Source organism: Cynocephalus volans, chromosome 8 (genome assembly GCF_027409185.1).
Source record: "Cynocephalus volans isolate mCynVol1 chromosome 8, mCynVol1.pri, whole genome shotgun sequence".
Classification (NCBI taxonomy): Eukaryota; Metazoa; Chordata; class Mammalia; order Dermoptera; family Cynocephalidae; genus Cynocephalus; species Cynocephalus volans.
This window is the reverse complement of record NC_084467.1, coordinates 95,313,509-95,335,641: the sequence shown is the minus strand read 5'-3', so window position 1 is coordinate 95,335,641 and position 22,133 is coordinate 95,313,509. Positions and strand designations below refer to the sequence as shown.

At 37.7% G+C, this 22,133-nt stretch overlaps 1 protein-coding gene across 1 annotated transcript in view; it reads left to right on the top strand.

Annotated features, from left to right (window-relative positions):
* Positions 1-22,133, top strand: part of VAV3 (vav guanine nucleotide exchange factor 3) — a 350,390-nt gene that overhangs the window by 63,839 nt on the left and 264,418 nt on the right. The window contains exon 2 of the mRNA XM_063105113.1: positions 11,671-11,787. Coding sequence (XP_062961183.1) covers positions 11,671-11,787 — 117 coding nt within the window. The remainder of the gene's footprint in view (positions 1-11,670; positions 11,788-22,133) is intronic.

Genomic DNA, 22,133 nt, shown 5'->3' with positions numbered 1-22,133 from the left:
GCCTCAGTTCTCTCTGTTACTGTGGCCCCACAGTCCTTGTTCCTGCTTCCTCCAGCTGCCTATCTCTCTCTTTTTTTCTCTCTTGCTCTCAAACTGACCTGGACAAGGATCTCAGTTTCTCTCTCTTGATTTCTGTTCACTCCCCCTGTTTCTCTCATTAGGCATTTGGATGGGTAGCAGATCTTATGGGAGACTTGGGCAATGGAGCAGAGAGGGGCTTGAATCAATAGTAAGTAACATATTGTACCTTTTGTGTTAAAGCAAACATGACTAATAAAACAGAAGGCAAAATTTACATATGATAAATTCTGGGTGTGTGGTAGACTGGGCAGCATCAGGCAACCAGAACACCAGAAATGAGTTTATTCTTCTCTGCCATTAGGGATACCTCTATGGGGAAATTGTTTGAGAAGGTACATTTCATAATTATCTCAATTAGTGAGCAAATAGTGAAATTTAAGATGTCTTTCAGTTACTTTTCCATAGTTTGCAGGTAAAACAGTACAGTGTTTGACATCTGCCATTTAAAAAACTAAGAATTATTAAGAAAGCGTTTATTGTCCTTATTTATATTGAGAATAATATAACCAGATTCTCTCTCTGTCTCACTCATTCTGCCTGTCTCTTTCTCTCTTTTTTTTGGCCTGCCAAGATTTAGGAATGATTTTTTTTTTCCAAACACTTAATTCATTATAATATAATTTCTTGTGTAATGAAATTTATATCACTTCCCTTATAATGAGATTTCAGCTTGTTTTAATTTGGATGTCTGAGAACTTGTACTGAAACTTTCCACAGCCTGGAAGAAGTCTCATAAGAGGAGGATATTTTACTTAATAAATTGGTGTCAATTTAAATTTCTACCTTTTTTCCTTCCACATTTTCTTCTTTGAGTAGTGAAAATTGCATTTTTATCTAGTTTTCAGATTCACTTTATGCAGTGGGAACTACTAAATGAGATTTTTCCTCATAGTAATCCCTGTGTGAATATTTAAGTTAATAAGCATTTAATATATACCATTATTTAAAATATGGGCTTTAGTGAGTATTTTGGTGAATTATGGAAAATAACCATGGACAAGAGTGCTTTTGAGTGACAGCATCAGTAGCCATTGAAGTGTTGCTCAAATAGCCAGTCATCCTGTCACTGAACATTTTCATTTTTAGCACTCTAAATTTTGTAACATTTTTTGAATAAGACTGCATTTTAACACTAAAAATGATTTCCTATTAACACTTTGCTAGACTAAATTTTAAATATTTGTTTGATTTTTATATGTCTAGGAAAACACTTTTCCCAAGAGTACTAATCTCCAATTTTATAATAAAAATCTCAGGGTAAAAGTATTTACTAAAAGTAATCTACTTTTGCAGAGCCTGTGGGTTCTTCTGAGCAAGGTTATGTGAAACCTATTTTTTAAAGATCAAGAATTAAGTATGGTATCGTTCTTACCATATCTAACTTTTTGCCTAAGTAGGCTGCCATATTCATTAATATTCCCACAAGAAAACCCCTACGTGAAATAAGTGCCAGGGCTGCCTGCATGTAAGAAGAGTACATCATGATTTACTCTGAACACATCAGTTCCTGTACAGGAAGTCTCCTGGCAAAGGAAGGTAAGCACCAAACCAGAGAGAGTGCATGGAAGGTACTGAGGTGTGGGAGTTCCAGGGCTGCTTCCCCAGGCAGGTGACTATTTTCTTGGTGAGGAAGGTGTACCAGGTAGGGTTGCTTGCAGTCAGAACACCTGTTTTAGTTTGCAGACTTGAACACACTAATCTTTGTTCTCATTCTCTGGATTGACAGATCTGTAAGGCTCATCTTTTATTTATTTTTTAATTTTATTTTTTAAATTTTATCTATTTTATTATACATACATGTGGGGTACAATGTTGATTTTCAATAATTGTGTACCATCTGTGGTGGTTAGATCAGTATAGTTAGCTTATTCGTCATTACAACACGAAATCATTCTGCGTCTGTTGACCGATTCCTTATCAGCCCCCTCCCTCCCTCCCTCCTCCCCTTTTCCACCTCTAGTTTTCTAAAAGTTCAACATATTACTGTGATTGTTCTTTCTTTCTCTCTGTCTCTCTTTATTGTTCATTTATTTATTTATGGATTCAGCCCTCAGTTATGAGTGAGAACATGTGATATTTCTCTTTCTGTACCTGGGTTGTTTCACTTAGGATAATTTTCTCCAGGCTCATCCACATTGCTGCAAATTAGGTAGAATTTCATTCTTTTTTATGGCTGAGTAGTATTCCATGGTGTATATATACCTCAATTTCCTTATCTAGGAGATGGAACCAACCTAAAGGTTCATCTTTCAAAGCAACATAGATTTATGTGTCACCGTAGGCTCTTCCCTCATTTTGAATGTTGTACTCTAATGAGGAACTACTCCAGGGCCCCTCCTTCTGGGGTGACTGAAACATGGTGATTCTCATTTCCTGCATCTACCATGCATCTGCCTGCATTGGGGTGGGGGCAGTCCATTTCTAAAGTAGATATGGGTACTTTATGTGAGATTCTGTTTTTCACTCCCAACATTTGTATTAGCTGATACTACCACCACTGCTACTCTGATTACTAACACTATTTCTGTTCTCCTGTTATTTTTTACTACCAGTGTTACTGTTGTTACACTGCTGCTGCTCCAACAGATATGAAAATCTGACTTTTAGCTATTGTATCCTATTGCCTCTTCAAGGCCTGTGCAAAAAGAAATGACTGTTTTATTTATTTATTTACTTATTTATTTATTGTCCCACTAATAGGGAACCTTGCAAGCCCTCTTTGGAATGTAGATGGGGCCATTTTTAGCATGCTTTGGGCTAGCTGTGTTCTGGACAACAATATGGTTGAGTGCTACTTTTTCTCATTAAAGGCAGTGGCATGCATTGCTTTCATTAGGAGGTTAATGAACTTAGTAAGATAGAAGTTTCAGACTAACTTTGACCTGTGTACCTCCTAGGTATTCAGTTTTTCAGTGCAAAGAGTAAAGACACATAAGGAGGATTAAAGATGCTCTTCGTGAACCTTTTTCTTTCTGGTGTTCAGGGACTAATGCAGGAGTTGACAGGAAACTTTTGAAACTGAGGGTCTAAGTTTCTGCCAGTGGAGAGAGGCCCACAGTGCTCCCTCTCAGGATGATGAAAGCTGCAGAGGGCTTGTGTGTGTGCGCGCGCGTGTGTGCGTTATGGTGACTGTTGGCCAGGGACCCCTAAAAAAATAAGCAGCCAACCACTGAACACACACCAGAGGCAAGCAACCCAGACTAAAAATTATGCTTATGAATATCACTACCTAATAATTTAAAATTTTTTTGTCATTTTATTTATAAATATTAACACCAACTTCTAAAAAGTTTTTGAGGTAACAATAAAGACATATCGCTACACTAATATATAAGTAAGAGGATGAGTATGACAGTTTAATATAAAATTTCACTCTGTGTTCCCTGCCTACCAAGGAACGGTTGCTATTTAATTTTTTCTACAGATAAACTACATCAACATTTATTAATCAATTTATTTAAAAACATATGTCTGTTATAAAAGCTTTGGAGATACAAAGATTAAATAGATGTAGTTTCTCAAATATTTACTACTTCATGGGGCAAACAGATGTAACACAAAGCATAGTTATTACCATTACAGGTGTGAGCCAGGTGCTGCAGAGCAAAGAGGGTGCATGTGTTTCTACAACTTAGCCCTGCATTTATGAGCTTACTCATTTCAGTGAAGTTACATATGACTCATGAAAGTATATTATCATTGGACGAAATGAAAAAAAACTAAAAAACAACCAAACCCTGTAACGTTAAATGTTGTTACTATATTTTTGTTTAAGTAATTAAAAAATTTTTACCTGTTAAAAGTAATTTGTGGCCTGGACAATGATCAGAACAGAAATACTGCCTTTTAATTTACTGAGAGTAAAGGAGTTTAGATTTAGTGATTTGAACACAAGGTTAGAGTTAAGGAATAAGCCATTTCTTGCCTATTTCTGTCTCCTTCCCTGAGTGTCCTGTATGGTCTTCACTTGTTTGTAATAGAATCAAGATGAAAGTAATTTGAAGATATTGTACAGTCCTGAAATCATGCTAAGTGCAGCATAATTATTTTATAATAATTCAGGAGGCATCTAAATCATCGACATGATTTCTTCATAGAACAATGATGATGCCCCTTCTTTTGGGACCACTGACTCACAAGGAAAAAAGACAAATGAGGTCTTATACAAATAAAAAATCACTCTTGCTTTTTTTAAAAAAAATTTTATTTCTAGGGATATAAGATTTAGCTCACCTTAATTTTTAAAGAGACACAGAGTGAGAAAAAAGAAGGTATGGTGACATCCCTTCCTTCTTACCAGTTCTGCAAAGGGTGATTTGAGCCCTTTGGAGAGTTATTATAGAGTAGTTAGTTAGAATGAAGTCTAAACCGAGGCTCAGCTAAGAAGGAAAACTCTTCTTCTATTTCAGTGTTTATAAATGGGCTTCATGGTGGTCTCTTCTGTACCTTTCAAAACTGCCAATCAGCTTATTATAGCCACTCATAATTGTAATTATGCCAAACGCTTAAATTCAGGGCTTCTCCTTCAAATGGGATAATGAGCGTACTACCAAGAAAAGAGACCCCGAGAATTTTTCTTCACGAGACAGCTTGGCTGTCTGTGGTCTTTGTGATCACAGCAGTAAGTCAGTAAGCCTGCATGGTTGTGAAGTTGTTAGGAATTGCTGACCTTTCTACAGTATGTCATTTCTCAGTTGAGACTTAAGTAACTCATTTCACAATAAGCTGTGGAGGTTTTTCCTCTTATGGAACCTCAGTTAACACAACTAGTCCGTTATTGCTACCAGTTTTAGAGAAGTAGGTGTTTATTCCTTCAAATCATAAAAGGGAAGTGATCCTGTTTGCATTCGTGTCCTTGAGAAAAGTCGAGATGGCTCTTATACACACAGAGGAAAAGGAAACAATACACTTTACTTATAAGAGGTAGAGGGAAAGGAGAGATTCTTTCACAGTTTCATGGTGATCTTTAGCAGTCTGGCCTTTAAATGTTTCCTTTCTGTAGCATCAGTTGCCAGCACTGAGGTGGTAACAACAGAGGCTGCACCTTGAGAACCATGCGGGCTTCCTCTGTTGTGATAGCTAACTGGTTATGAAACGTTTTCTAATCCAGAGAGCTTTGTCTTGATGTATAATTTTAGGGTGTCTTACACCTTGGTAGTGTTAAGCTTTCTTCTTTGAAGGCTGTGTGCACCTATACTGAGTGCTTTTTTTTTTTTTTTTTTTTTTTTTTTACCATTTTCATTCTACAACTTGAAACAAGCAAGCTATTCATGCCTTTCTGAAGGGGTAAAGAGGCTAAGTGTTGTGGTTGATTGAAGACAGGTGGCTTTGTTATTAGAATATGTCACTTATCACTGGATATACTTGAAAGAGAGGCTAGGCAGCATCTAATTTCTGGGCCTTTCCGTATGTGAAGACAATAATTAGTTGGCTCAACATGTGGCCCCTTTTCACACACGCAGTCCCTCCATTTACTAAGTTACCATTGCCAGTGAATGCTCCTACTGTCCACGCAGTGCCCAAGACAGAGATATAGGTATAATTCTTATATCTTTTCTTTTCTCTCCCACCCTACCCCACCCATATTCAATCAATTATGAGGTATTTCCTTTCCATATTACCTTCTAGAGTTGTTTCTATTCCTTCTTCTACCATCCTAGTCTAACCCACTGTTATTTCCCATTAAATTAATATGATGATGCCCTAATTGTTGTTGTCTTGCCTACCTAACCCCTCATCATTTCCCTCATAAAAACATTTAGTACTACACACTGCAAAATGAAGTTTGTATAACATAGTATTTAAGGATATGGGTTCTGCAGCCAGACTGTTTGGATTTGAATCCTGACTCCATTACTTTGGCAAATGCAGTTATGCAAATTTGGGTAAATCCCTAAGCCTCAGTGTATATAAACGAGAAACAAACAAACAGACAAACAAACAAAAAACCCTAAAACTTTCCTGATTGGGTTGTTTTGAAGATTAAATAGCATAAACATTTAGCACAGAGCTTCGTACATAGCAAGCACTCAAATCACAACATTAATACTCAAAATTCAAAGCTGAGTTTTCTACTCTCCTACTTAAAACCCTTTAATCTCATCATTTCTTCTAGGATGAAGCCCAAATTCCTTTAGCATGCCACTTAAATCCCAGCTCCCTTCTCCAGTCCCTTCTCTCGCTGCTCCTGTCCCGATTTGTGTTCCTCTTAACCACTTCCACTGCCCTCAGTTGTCCATGCCTTGTCTTGTCTCTTGTTCACACACACACTCTCCCATTTACCTGGGGCACCTTTGTACCCCAAGTCTAGCAGTTTTCCTCCCCCTCCTTCACCACCAAGCACTCCTTCTCTTTGTGTGGCTGACTCGCACTCATCCTTTAGGTCTCACCTCATGTATCAGTTATTCTAGAAAGCTGTACCTGATACTCCAGGACTTCCAAGGAACCTTTGAATGCCTTCTTCATGGTAGTTGCCACACTATTGTGCAACTGTGGATTCTCTTGTCTGTGTGCTCTGCCTGACTATAATAAGCCTTTGAGGATAGAGTCTGGGTCATGTTTGCTTTTTTATATCCAGTTCTTGGCAGTTTCATTCAATTATGATTTGTTTAATACATTAATAAGTCAGTACTCAGTTGGAGGTATATGTACTATGAAGTTTCGTGATGCCTAGCAAGCCCATAATAGGCACCTCATTAATATTTGTTAAATGAGTAGATGGCTGTTTAAACATTTGTGTACCTTTAATTGGCAATTCTTTATCTTGTATGGATACATTTAATATTTAATATTTTAGAAAATCTTAGTTAATTCTAATTCCTAAAACTCTAAATTCTAAGAAATCGTAAAGTTATCTCATGTAAATAAGTTAGATGATTTAGCAAAGTTATATAATTTTTGGTTAAGAAGAAAAAGGTGTGATAATGAAATAATGAAATGAATTTGTCTTTATGCCTCGTTAGCCATCTCTGAAGGCAGTATATTTTAAATTGTGGCAGATGACACAAAGGACTATCAGATAGCTTCTAATCTCAAAGAATGTATCGACTGGGAGAAAAAACTTACACTGAGATAATATTGTGTCAAAACACCTATCACATCTCTAGCCATAAAATCAAGTGCTCATCAGTCGTCTTTGGTGATATCAAGTTTATTTTTTTCCTGAACAAAGTGTGATAAGAGTTGGCTTATTAGGCCAAAGAAAAATTTTATTTATTTATATTTATTCATATTTATTTCTACAAAGAAAATTATACATTTTTTGAGAGGTACATTAAAGACCATTTACGCCAATCCTGTTTATATTAGCTCTTTGTGTTGCAAGTGACAGATCGCTTAGCAAAAGGTGGAGGTATTGATTTATTTCATGTAAGTGGTCCATGTTATCTAGGAACAGCATGGTGCTCAGACTTTGGTTTCTGAATACCACTTACCATATAAATGGAAGCAGACCTGCTTGGAGAAATGGCTGATTTCCGGAACTAGAGAAGGGGAAATATGAGATGGGCCTGGGACAACTTGATATAAGAAAACAGGAAAACAAAGATTAATGGAATCATGACAAAAGAACACAGGAACCAGTTCGAAGGGACCCCCAGTGGTCAAATTTGGGACAATATGAACATCAAGAAGTATAAGGGAAGGTAGGAGAACCTTCTTTTTATAGAAGCATACCAGCTAATTAAATGTGAAGGAATGATAGAATTGGAAAAATCATTATTTTACAGTCCAAAATAGAAAAATGTATGGCAGAATGATCAGTGGATGCAAAACCTATTAGGACAGCCACACAGCACCACATTTTCACCCCTCGGTTACTTACTGATGTAAAGGGGTATATATACCTTTATAACAGAGAGAAGTGGCAGCAACCAAGTGTTAGAGCTTAGCATCAGTAATAACGAGAAAACGTAACAGTTTGTATCTTCTGATGTGATAAAATATGAAGTTCACAGAATGAAGTATTTTTGCTAAAACTGTTTAACTCGAATCTAGATGTAGCTTTTGGTTTACAGGGAATACAAGTGGTGAAAGAACAGGCTTAATGATAACATGAGAAAGATAATCAGACAAATGCAGAATGTGGGACATTTTATAAGACAGCAGCTTGGACTCTTCAAAAAGTCAGTGTCATTAAAAAAAACCAACTGGATTTTTAGATCAAAAGATATTGCAAAGATAAAACAACCAAATGAATGGGTAAAACTTGAATTGGATCCCAGTGTGGGGGAAAATAGTGTAAAAAGACATGGACCGGGCAATTGAGGAAATTCGAATATGGGCTTGATATTAGACAATATGAAATTATTAATTTTCTTAGATGTGATAATGACATTGTTGGTATTTAGGAAAAGTGTCCGTATTATTAGGAAATGCATGGTGAGTTATTTAGGAGTGAAATGCTATGAAGTCTGAAACTTACTTTTACGTAGCTCAGCAAGATAAATTTTGTAAATGAAGAGAGAAAGGATATGCATGCAAAAGCATATATGGCTCTGTTTTACAATTGTTACATAAATGGAATGCTCATTGTATTAATCTTTCAACTTTTCTTTGGTTTGAAATTTTACAATATAATAGATGGGAAAAAGAAAAAAAGTCAATATGATGAAAGCAAAGCAGAAATTCCAGAGTAGGCAGGCAGGCAGGCTAGCAGGCCCAGCTCTGTGCAGGACTTCTGCAATGACATCAGGGCCACTTCATCCTCACTCTGTTCCTGTATGTGCGCAGAGCCGAACACCTGTGAGCTTCGAGTGAAGGGTGAAACTTGCGTTATTAGCCAAATTCTGGAGCACTGTGAAAATCTGATAACTTTAATAGAAAAGCTTGAGGCGGAGCCTAGTCTTATCATTGTTAGTATTTCCAGTGTCTGTAATGTTGCAGGCATTCAAAATCTGTTGACTGAAAAAATACATAAGAAAATAGGTAACTATGTTGGAAAGGCAAGAGCATACCAGTGACTTTTCAAATTTAGTAAATATTTGTTGAACTTAGTAAATTGAACTAGTTAAGGAACAAATAAGGTTAATATTGGCTCCAGGAGTGAGAGAAAGGTCTCTTTTTAAATCTTCTCTTCTATGCATGCAATAATGACTATATTCTGTACTGTTTTTACTTTCAGTAATAATACCTGCTTTTCTGAATTAATGATCAAAGCACTAGTGGAAGCCTACTGCAGTTTTTCCTACACATGGGGAAAACTTGAGTTTGGTGAGAAATCTTCAGAGGGTGGCATGTGCAGTTATGCTTTGTTCCTTGGTGAGCTATGAGTTGGGCACTTAATTATGTAAAAGATATTGCAAGAGAGCAGTTGCATAATCCCTGAGAGAGTAATTATTGTCTGTCTTGGCAGAATGCAAGGCTTTTAATCTGTAAATAAGCAATCTGTGTGGAAGAGCTACATGCAGAGTGATCTGTGTCCTAAAGGTCTCATGAATTTTTTAAAGTGAAAGCAGTAACTGCGTATGCTGATTGGTTGCCGCCTTTGTGTTTCAAAGGGCTTATGACGTTTCCCTTGTGGTTTTAACCCCTCCTGAAATATTTAAACCTCTGAGAATGATTCCTGTAAAGGGTAAAACTGTTGAAGTTAAGCCTATGAAAAATCTGAATGTTTCAAATGTAGAGAAAGTAAAATACACTTTCTTCAAACTAAAAAACAGAAAACAAAACAGCAAAATAAAACATTGACAATGTTTTTTAAAAAAGCAAAGGTGCAATAATTAGCTAACATGTTGCTCACTTATGAAGGTTAACACTTTTTTTCATTTTAAAAAACATCTTTATTTTGCTATAATGGACATATAATAAATCATGTTTATGTAAAGCTTTGACATATGTATATGCTTTTTTTAAAGTGTGCCAGGACAGCTAATATTTCCAAAAAGAACTAATTCACTTTCAGGGTATATGTGTATTTTGCTTCGGTGGATCTGAGTCGTTTAGGTGCTGAAAGTAAATTCTGACTTTTTACTTTTTAAGTTGTCTGTAGCATCTTCCTTGTCTCCTATCTCTCCTGCTCCACGCTCCTTTCCAAGGTCAGCTTCTGCGCTTAAACACCTGGTTCTCCTCCCCTTTGCCTCCTCAAGGACTTCATTTGGGTGACCATCCCTCTCTCCTGTGTGACCAACTTTCCCCTCTTCACTAAACCATTTTCATCAAAATAGAAACAGGTCGTAACATCTTCCATTGTTTTTTAAAGCCCTTCCTTGACCTATCTTTCTCTGTTCCCTTTTGGCAGTAGAACCCATCTATATTCTGTCTTCATTTCCTCTCCTCCATTGTCTCTGGAACCTACTCTAACTAAGCAGCCTTTCACCCCAGTCCTCCCCACAGAACCTGCTTTTGTCAAGATCCCCATGACCTTCACACTGCCAGGTTCCATGGACAGTGCTTGGTCTAAATCTTACCTGACCAGCTGCAGCATCTGACATAGTTTATCACTCCCTCCACCTAGAAACACTTTCTTTACTTGGCTTCAGGGAAACCCATTCTCCTGGTTTTTCTCCTTTCTCACTAGTCACTCTTTCTCAGACTCCTTTGTGGGCTCCTCCTCTTTTCCTGATCTCCTAGGTTTTCCTGATGCCAGGTGCTCTCCTCTCCTTTCTTATGCTCTCTCCCAAAGTCATCTCAGCCAGTGTCATGGGTAAATGTTTTCTGTACTTTAAAGACTCCCAAATTTATGTTATTAGTACAGTCTACCTCCTGGACTCCAGACTTACATATCCGGTTGCCTGCCCCACATCCCACTGGATGACTAATAGTCACAGTCAAAATTTAACACCTGGTCTTCCCACACTTGTCTGTCACCTGGATTATGGCAATAGCCTCCTAACTGGTTTTCCTACCACCCTTGCTCCAGCCCCTTTAACCTATATTCAACACAGAAGCCTGAAAAGACCCTGTTAAAACATTGGATTACATCCCTCCTCTGGCCTAAGGCTTCCATGCCTTCCATATCAGACAAAATAGAAGCTGTCCAACGAGCCCTTCATCATCTGACCCCCACTGCGTCTCTAGCTCACCTCCCACCTTCCTCCCCACCTCTCGCTCTGCTCTAGCCCATTGGCCCCTTTCTCAGACATACTCAGATACTTCTGCTTCAAGGCCTTGGGACAGGATGCTTCTAAAGGCTGGAATACTCCATCCTGCAAGATGTTCATGGCTTGCTCCTTCACCACCTCAAACCTGTGCTCCACAGTCCTCTTCTCAGCTAGCCCTTCTCTGACTGTCTCATCCCCACCAGCTCTCCTGAGCCCTCTTCCTGGCTTTGTTTTTCTCCCATGCACCATGTGAAAACAAAAATAGTTACTTTTGTGTGTGTGTGTTTTGCTACGTTTGTTCTTGTCTGTCTTCTCCTGTTAGAATATAAGTTTCATGAGGGTAGAAATGTTGTCTGCCGTGTACATAGCTGCATCACTTGTGCCTGAGAGAGTGGGAGCTTAATCAATACTGCTGGATGAGTGACTAATAAGCAACCTCAGAAGCCGACTGATTCTTCCTCGTCACTTTTATAGCAGTCTGGCAGTGATAGAGGATAGATAGCATTCAGAATAATTCACTGTATACTAATGGCTATTTCCCATTCCTCAGTTTCTCTGTTTGAAGAACATAAGGACATTTCTCACGGCCTGTTGCGAGACATTTGGAATGAGGAAAAGTGAACTCTTCGAGGCATTTGACCTGTTTGATGTTCGTGACTTTGGAAAGGTAATTACATTTTGTTTTTGATATTTCTTTTATTGGAGAACATTTTCTCAGATTGTTTCAGATCTTGAAGTAGGGCATGTACTTAAGTGGTCTGCATTTCTGCATTGTATTGTTAAATTTCACATGTAGGTGGCTTAGCAAAAAACAAAGACAGCACACACACAGCAAGGACAACAAAAAACAAATAGCAGCAGCAATTTGCCAAATGAGATTAGAATTATTTTGTAATTAAAGCAGTATGAGGGGAATCTTTTATGTGGAGGTAGTTTTTCCTGCTGGTTATCTCAGAGGGTAGGGTTGCTGTCATCCTTCTTTTAGATAGTTCAGTGGGCACTCAGTGTCTGAGGACCAGTATTCTTTCCCTTCAGTCTTTTCTATACTTAGAAGGCACCTAACTTTTGGAAGTTGAGCATGTCCTGTTGCCCTTTTCTCTATTTTGACACTTGGGTAGGTGATTTGGAGAAGACACGAATCACTGAAGTGTTTGAGATTGTTGAATCATTCCTATTGCTTGGATTTCAGCAGATACTTGTTGGATTTGTCAGTGATATTTTTCACATGGAAACTGTTTTAATATTTACTTGAGTGTACACTAAACATGTGTATAATAGGTACAAGAAGTCATCCTTTCAAAAGTTACGGTCATTTATGATGTGATTGGGCATAAAGTTAAACCTTGCAGGTAATTAAAATAATTACATTATGAAAATAAGCACATTAAGAAAGCAAAACCTAAATGATATTTAGAAGTTTGCTCTTTCTCTTGTAGTTCGGGTACTAGTATCTGATCAGAAGGCTGTTGGAGAGTGACACTTTATTTGATTTCTAAGATGTAATATTTTGGTTATGAAATAAAAGTCAAGCACTGGATTGGTTTGCTTGGCAGTGGGAATAAATAGCACAAACTTGAAACATCAAGGTAAGAAATATGATATCAAAATATAGTAACTATGGGGACGCCACCTTGCCTGGGGAGGGAAAAGGCCTGAGTTCTCTATCTAGTTTTGATCCAGAGTCATTTTGTGATCTTCTAGAAATCGTCAGCCTTCTCAATGCCCAGACAACCTGCCAGCTTGGAAGAGTGTATAAAAAGAAACGGGTATAAGAATATGGTTTCTAAGATTCCTTTGATCTCCGGCAAGCTGTGATTAACTGTCTTGACGTCATAAAAAAGCTATGGAGGATAAAGTACAGGGAACTGAAAACCAAGCCCCTTAAGGAAATGGTAGCATATTTGTCTGTGGCCATGAAGTGTTGCCATGAAGACAGAGAGAAATCAAATAGAAGCCTAGGTGTGTGTATTCCTCTAAGCTGGTGGCCCAGAAAAATGCAAGAGATGTTCCTGTTTTTACTCTTCTTTTGTCCTTCTCCCTATGCCCCCTCCTTTAAAACAAAACAAAACAAAACAAACAAACAAACAAAAAACCTTTGATTTTTCTTTCTGTCCTCTCTTTTGTGGAAATGAAAAATGAAAATGAATTGGGGGAAATGATAAAAGAAAAAATTCCTGACTTTTTAATGCTCATTAAGGAGCTACTAATTTTTCATTCAAATTTGCAAGAAATGGTGTTGATTGAGATTGGGAAATTATATAAATGCTTTATTTTGGGGGCAGCTGGCTGGTATGGGGATCTGAACCCTTGACCTTGGTGTTATAAAACTGCGCCCTAACCAACTGAGCTAAACAGCCAGCCTGTATAAACACTTTAAAAATGCATGGCTTTGTTCTAGTGGAATAACATTGCATGCTAGATTGATTAGACAATGGAAGCTTTGTAGAAATGAATGTAAAGCAATAAACTGTATGCTCCTCAAGGACAAATGTATTTCTAGAGACTTAAAATATTTTGGCAGTGGTAATTCTGTAACAGAATTAAATTTGGGATTGTCGTTTAGGACCAGAACCTATACTTGCTATTTTAAAGTCACATACATTTTGCTACTGCCAAATTTGTGTGGCTATCTCTTCAGAACTGCATTTGATCTAAAAGTTAAAGAATTTGTGATACTACTCCATAATTTACCAGTACTACTACTATTGGACATAATGTACTCTAAGTAAAACAACCAGTACCACCATATATTGAACGCTTAAATCTGCAGTTATCTTTTCAGTCTTCATGAATATATTATTTTTTTTAATCCTCATAACAACCTTGTGAGGTAGATATTATTTTCCTCTTTATATAGAGATGAGGGAACCTTCACCCCAAATCACATATCTAATAGGTTTGGAGCAGTGTTTGAATCCACATCTGGCTGATTCTCCACCACTATGCATAGCACAAACATTCACATAGCACATAACGTGCACATGACATGCATGGTCTGGTGTGCTTTGCATATATTGATGCAATCTTCATGTCATTCCTACTCTATGGGTACTATTATTGTCCCCATTTACAGGTTCTGGCTTGTGAGTGATGGAACTGGGATCATTCATGCAGTTTTAAATTAATAAGTTGAAAAAATGTGAATAGAGTGTTAATTCAGAGACAGACTAACTCCTGATATTGTGAATAGAAATTTTAACAGGGTGTAGACAGGTTGTTTTATTTCCCTTCATCGCTTAACATTTAATTTTCTTTTTTTTAATTGGGACATAATTGATTATACATATTTGTGGGGTACAGAGTTGACTGTCAATACTCGTGTACCATATGTGATGATCAAATCAAGATAATTAGCATATTCATCATTACAAAACATAATCATTCTTTATGTCCATTAGCCAATTTCTTGCGAACACCCGGCTCTCTCCCCATTTTCCACCTCTAATAACCACAGTTCTGTTCTCTCCTTCTGAAAGTTCAGTGTATTATTGTGATTGTTTTTTCTTTTCTTTCTTTCCCACGTATGAGTGAGGACATGTAGTCTTTCTCTTTCTGGGACTTAGAATGAAAAATATCTATGTCTGTGCACTCTTCTGTCTGCCTCAGTTCATATGAATAGTGAATCTAAGATTCCTGTATCTTTGCCATCTTTTTGCCTACGAATATATTAATTGTGATAATAGTACCCAATATTTTTATAGCATTTTGAAGTTTTTGGAGTGCTTAATATTACTCTCCTTGTTTGATTCTCATAAAAGTCTCATGAAGGCAACAAGCAAGTCTCCCCACTTTTCACAGGTGGAGTCTAAGACATGAGGAGGTGAGATGGTGGTTTTTAAGGTTTCCTTTCTAGCAGATAGGAATAGGATCTGGAGCTCAGGGCTTCTGACTTCTCTACTCTCTGCTTTTCTTGTCTGCTGTCTGTGTTTTGGGTCTCACTGCTGTGTGGATCGTCAGGGAAAAGGATGAACTCATGGGAGAAAAACAAAGGAATTTAAAAAATTAAACAAGTGATCTGTCTCTTGGCATCTGATTGCACTCTTTTATCTTTAGAAAGAAAGGAAAGATTTAGGATGCTGCATGAGTCTTCAGTGTAATGGTGGTTGAAGTTAATAACTTTAAATAGACAAGTGTTTCACAGATCGCTGGTCTGTACATACGCTATCAACTTTTAGCTACATTGTTCCCACCTTTCCCGTTGTGGGGTATCTTGCTCTGTCATCTTTGTTCAAGCTCTCCCCCGGTTTTGGGTTCAGGAAGTCTATTTTAAATCATAAGCTTTATATGGATGCGTTTTCTTTTGGAAATTAGGAAGATCCTAGAAAAAATGTTAATCAGCATGAAAATTTTTCTTTTATGAGATAGTGAAGAGCATACATTTCGGGCTCTCTACAAGGGTTTATGATAATTTTGCCTTTCAGCGTTACCTTTAATTCCTAGTTACCTTTGATCCAATTCACACTCAACCAACATCAGCAAAAACTGGAATACTTTGAAACACTTACTATACCTTGTTTTTTTCTTGTTTTCTTAAATCACACAGGGATGAGGAATGAGCTTAATAGCTTAAACTCATTTAGAAGTCAGAGACCTTGAAGTTAAATATGACTCTCACTCTCAGGGTTGTTAAATACTGAAAAAGGTTCTGGAAAGATGTGGAGTCCTTCTCTGAGACTGCTGAGGCTTGTTCCTGCTCTGCATTGTGGGGAGCTTGGATGCCCTTTTAAGAAACCCTTACAAAGGCTTTGGGTTTGTGTTTTGAAAAACCATTTACTTTCTTACCTTTAAAAAAGATGAATCCTTTTCTGGCTTTCTGGTAACAGAAATAAGTAAAGTCTTGTTAATTAATGTCTTTGCTTAAAAAATGTAATTTAGAAAAAAAGTGTTTTTCCCCTGGAATATTCTAATAATATTAGAAATTACTAGTTATATTGCTTTTTGATGGCATAACAGGAACTGTAAATTTGCCCATTTCCATGCTGCATATAAAGAATTTTCTATTACTGTGCTCTGGTTGTGATTTTCTGATTAATGTTTTTGTTGTTTGGAAATGTTCCTAATGAGCTGTCTGCTGGCACAGTTACAGTGCAGAAACACAGGATTTTTCTTTAATGAGATCATTTCTAGTGAGTAATAGAACTCAGGCTGCTGCTATCCAGATGAGTGACTGAAGGCACCTCCTTCTCCTGGTGGCTCTGGGAGGGTGTAAAGGCCTGCTTGCCGCTGCCCACAGACTTCACTTCAGTTGTTTCAAGTATTGTAAAGCACCTTGCAAGTGTAAGGTGATATGTTTTGTTGAATCAAAGTGAATCACACCTTGCAAAAGGTGGTTCCAGCTGATTTGAATAGCAATAGGATAGTTTCAATATGTTAATGTTCAGGACAGGTACTGTCAAAAGGAATTCAAAGCATTAGCTTGGGTCAGGGATATAGGTAAGAACTTTGAGAGAGACAGAGTTGTGTTTTGCTTAAGAACGTGGTTTCTGAGTTGGATTTTGGTTTGTATTCTAGTTATGCTCCCTATTAGTAAGTGATCTTGGGCAAGTAACTTCATTTCTCTGAGCCTCAGTTTCCTCATCTATAAATTGGGGTTAGGTATTATTAAATGAAATTATTTAAAGTGCTTAATAGTTTTTAAGTTGAAGATAAGTACTCAATAAGTATTAGCTATTATTACTCTTGTTGTTACAATTATTACAATGATACAATGACAGTAGTATCATTATTATTTTTTATGGGTTTGAGATTCATTGGTAAACTTAGGCATTGAATTTTTGAATTAAGTGCAGGAGCTAATGATATCGGAGGGGGTGAGATTAGGAAACAAATTTTGTTTTTTTTCTTGGGTGGTATAGCACTAATCTACTGTATTCTGCACAGCTGTCATTTCTCCCTCCTTCTGTGGTCTTGGATCTCCTTTGAGAAACCATATAGTTTGAGAAGTCATATAGTTTGGATGATTTAATCAATAGAATATCCCATGTCTTTGGCTCTAGTGATGAATTCGGGAATGATATGAGTCACTCAGTTGGGACTAATATAATGTGTTGAGATGTTCGCAGGGGCAGTGTGTTTTGATCTCCAGATATGGAAGCGTGTGGATGTGAGTCTGTGAGCTACAGCCATCTGGGTACCACATGGAGTTTCAAAATGGACCCAGTTCAGAGGGAATAGTGCTGAGAAAGAGTCTAGTGACATCATGTGAGGCTGGAATCAAGCTGTGCCCAGTGCAAAATACATGTATCCATGGATTTTTCCACATGACTCAATGCATTCCTCCTTTTTCTTCTTTGAGCCAGTTTTCATTAGTTCTTTTGACCACAAATGAGAGAAATCTAAGTGATTTACTGTATTTTGCCAGTCAGTTGAGTTCGGGTATGCAGTTTTCATGGAACTTGGAGGTCATTTGTTAGCTTCCACATATTCTATCATATAATAACGAGGAGATGTGAAGACACAGCCCCAGAAATTGTTTTGCAGCATATAAATAAATAGAAATACAGTACTGGCTTTGTGGTAAATGCTTCCTTTTCCTTACCATTGAATCAGGGAATATCATAGATCTTCAGTTTGAGGACTTTCAAAGTCATCAGACATTCTTCCCATATTTGTCTCTGCTTTACAGGGTCAGGAAAATGGGCACAGATTCATCTGCAGACTGGGAACTGGCTTCCTCCGAAGGCCCCCAGCTATGTCTGTATATTCGGGCCATACAGAATGATTTGAAAATGACCTTAAAACCACAAGATAAAAGAGACTTAAGGAGCCCTCTGACTCTCATTTACCTGGAGATGAATGAGGCTTAGAGATGCTCATTGATTTGGACAAAATGGTCCAAGAAGTCAGAAAACCCTACAGGTCTCCTGTGACCTCAGTGTTGTTACCTGACCCCTCTGATCCTTAGTTTCTTCATCTATAAATGGGATAATAATGCCTACCATTCAAGGGGGTTGTGAAAATGGGGTTAATTTATATAAAATACTTGGCTTACTGCTTAATAGATGATTGAGTGGATAAATTAGATCCATTCTGGAACCAATAGTTTGGGTAGCTATAGATCATTCAGAATTCTGTACGTGGAGACATGTAAAGTCAAAAGGATTTTATTTACACTTTCTTGAAACTCAGTTTATTTGGTTTGATTCTTTCTGGCTCAGATTATTGAGAAAATTATAACACACTGTGTGTGTGCACATATGTGCACATATGGTTATGTCTTATACTTTCTTTGGCTTTTGTGGTAAGAATGTTTCATTTGATTCTTTTGCATAGAGATTTTAGTTGAAAGATCTGCATCAAACTTTCCGACAGTGGATGATGCTGTTAAACTCTTCAAGGGTTCCCCTCCCAACCGCCCCCATAGCAGCAACATCAGGGTAGATTTGGGTAGGGGGTCGTTTGGTCCTTCAGCACCTTTAAATACATTGACATTTAAAAATAGCTTGCTGAGAAAACCAAGGGATACACGATTAACTTAATGTAGCAAAGGGCTTTTAAATGATTTGTGTAACGGAAATTCGAAGCTATTTGTACTATCTACATCAAGAGGCTTTCATACCTGCCCCGCCCCCGCCTCTGCCCATAATTTATTAGCAGAGACCTGCTGCTTTCAAGCCGTTTTTACATGTGAGCTCAAATTTCTACTCTACCTGGAATGCCTTATAATGTGTTTTATGAGAATGTTTGCTCAGGCTGCGTGCTGCAATTTTGTGTTTTCACTTTTTTACGTTTCCCAGTCTGACTTAGACCTCAGGGTGTATGGATAAGGTACAAAGACCTCTTTCTGCCCACCCAGGCTGGCCTCTCAGCATTTTGTATCAAGATTACTGGTTAATCTCCATGTCCCCATTCCCTGCTTCCAGTCCTTGGCATTGCTGGGAAGCTCTCCCTTCAAAGCACCACATGCGACCCTGACGAAATGATACTTGAGAACCTGTAATGGTGTACTACTACCCCTGTATCTTGGAACTCTCTGCCTGGCTTTCCCAATCTTAAGAAAACCCTCCCAACCAAAGGCTCCCAAACTTTTCTTGGGTGCAGGTAGTCTCGGGCACTGAAGACTTGGTATGGCTTGAAAATCCTTAATGTCTAGTGCATTCACATTGATCAGTAACTAGGAACACTTTTTCATAAATACTTATATAACCAGGATGAATCATCTTGGCATGTAAATATAATCTCTCTCTTTTTACTCTTACTTGTTTGAACTCCCACTTTTAATAGAAGTTTGATATTTCTCTTGAAGTATTTCCTACCCTCAATTATTCAAAAATTTCTGGGGTTTATACAGTCTGTGGGGCCCTAATCAATCTTCCTTTAAAGCCCCACAGGAGCTAGATCTCCAGCGGATTGCCTGCTCGCCTGGTGCTATTGAAGACTAGTCCTGCCTGGTTCCTGGGGCAACTCTAGTTCTCTGATGCTGGCATGACCTTGTAGTTCCAGCTCAGCTCAGCTCCACACTAACCAGTCCAGTTTCCTTTCACCCCTACAACATTTTAGCCTCTGCATTGAGCCTGGCTAGGCCACATTTCCCCACTTTGTGATGAATTTTGTTCAGGGAATCCTTGTATCCTTTCTTGCCAGCAAACTTGGGTCAGGTCCTCCTCATTCAACCCCTCCAGGATACCACCATCCAGTTTCAGCAGCATTTGAGATCTCTGGTCTCTTTCTTCCCAGAAGGCCTTGGACTTTTCATGATTAGTCAACTTCTAGCCTAGAGCTAGTTCAGCCTACTAAAGAATACTGTCCAGTCAACTTCCCTCAGCCCACAAAGGCCTTCTTTACTTCTCCCCCTAAGCAATAGGAGACTTGCCTGTATTTACATAGCTAAGGGACAGCTCTGGAGTGATTCCTTCCTGAACAAAGAAAGCTTGTTCCAAGGCCTTCTTTGTATCTATTTAAGCAGAAAAGGAGGGAACAGCTTCTAGTCTTCCTACTATATGTGTCTGTTTGGCTGTTAACACAATTCCTGCATCATTAGTGTTGCTCCTCTCCTTTTTTTTTTGGACAGAGCTGACCTTTTAGCAACCTTTACATCTATTTCACTTTCATAGGGGTGCTTAATGCTTGGCAGATTTTCCCATTCTTACCTCATCTCTAGTACCTGACCCATGCAAAGGCCATTCTTTACACCTTAGTGATTATTTAAGTCCATGTTTTGGTCTGCTTTCCAATTATTTTTGAGCCAGTTCAAAACATACTTCATTCTTCTCTAACCTAAATACAGCTGAAAACTTCTGGAATAGCATTTCCCAAATGATTTCCCAAGGAACCCCATTGTCCTAAGAAATGTTAATAGGAAGCCTGAGGAAAAATATTCTTGTTCAAATAAGTTTGGTAAACACTGCACATTATATCTGAGATATGGTCCCTGAAAAGTCCTGCAGTGAGAAAAACAAATTTTTGCTTAATGAGGATTTCTCAGATTTGCATATAATTAGCTATTTAAGTATCACATGATTGTTTCAAATTCTGCTTAATTAGTATGGACAGTAGGCTGTCAAGGCCCCCTACCCTCAAGGTTCTATCTGATTTGAGGAAACAAAACAAGTAAAGGATAAACAAACAAGATAATTACAACCAGTGATAAGTGCCAGTGAGGAAATAAACAGAGTAAAATGATGAGCAGCTGGAGGAAGGCATTTTAGACAGGGTGATAAGAAAAACCTCTTTGAAATACTGAAGACCTTGGGGGAGGAGGATACTAGTAATGTTGCACTCTTAATTTAAATTAAGTTTTAAATAACTTATCAAGCACATTTTAACTAGGTTCCAGTTCTACCTCTTCCAGTAGATACCCTTGGTTTAGTCCTTCAACTTGGTCTCAGTTTCTTCAACTCTGAAATCTCTTCTGATTCTAAAATGTTACTTGGCATTTCTGATTCTAAAATTTGCCACTAAGCCTAGGCTTTTCCTTTTAGCCTGGGTCTACTCCATTTTTGGTAATATTGACATTCTCTTACACTTGTAAACTTTTAGGGAGTTATAAAGACTTGACTGTACATATACTTTTGGAGAGATAAATGCATTGTAAAGAGATAAAAGCATAATAAAGAATGTCAATTTGATTTTGCATTCTTATTTGGTATTGCTACTGAGAATATTATTTCTAGAACTGGTAATCCAGTTTGAGAACTGAAATTGAATGTGTCTTTGCTGTTTCAAGGGTTCCTCCACAGACCAAACAGTGAATCTTTTGGATAACTTTAAAAAAAAAAAATTCTATGTATTGGATTTCTAGTATACATGTAAATATGCATGTAGGTATAGGTTTGCAGATATACCAAATATAATTTATGTATCTACAGACCTATCATCTGTAGTAACTTGTTTATGGAACTTTAAAAATAAGTGCATACACATAACTTGATTTTTACCTTACATGCATATATTGAGTACTCTTTACCTGGATGTTGAAATTCCTATTTCATGATGACCTATCTGAGCTTCATTATACTTTTAAGATTGTTTATATGTAATGTAAGCTTTCTTGCAGAGGCTTTTTAAGCAAAGTTGTTTTTAATCCTCTCTTTAAGGACTGTCTCAAATTGTGAGGATGTAAGTAATTAAATAAGTTATGACAGTACAGCATGCTAAGTGCAATAACTGACAAATGTAAAGGTGCTCTGGGGGAACACAGAATAAAGAGATCAGCTGTTCCCAAATATGGTTAAGGAACGTGCCTCGAATTTTTATCCTTATGCTGAATCTAGACAGAAAAATAGGATGGGTGCTGCTGCTGGCTATTATTTATTAGGCACTTACCTTATACTATGTCTTACGTGACCATTTTCCTTTGTATTCACAACCCTCTTATGCTAGTATTTTCCCTATTTTATGGCTGAAGAAACTAAGCTAGGAGACACTGGGACATGGATCTGAGACCATCTCTAACTTCAAAGGCCATGTTCTCAACCATTTTACTGCTCTGCTTTGAGCAGAAGGCATATTTTAGGTAGAGGGCAAGTCATGTAGGAAGGTATAGGAAGAGCAGGTATGAGACTGAAACAGTGT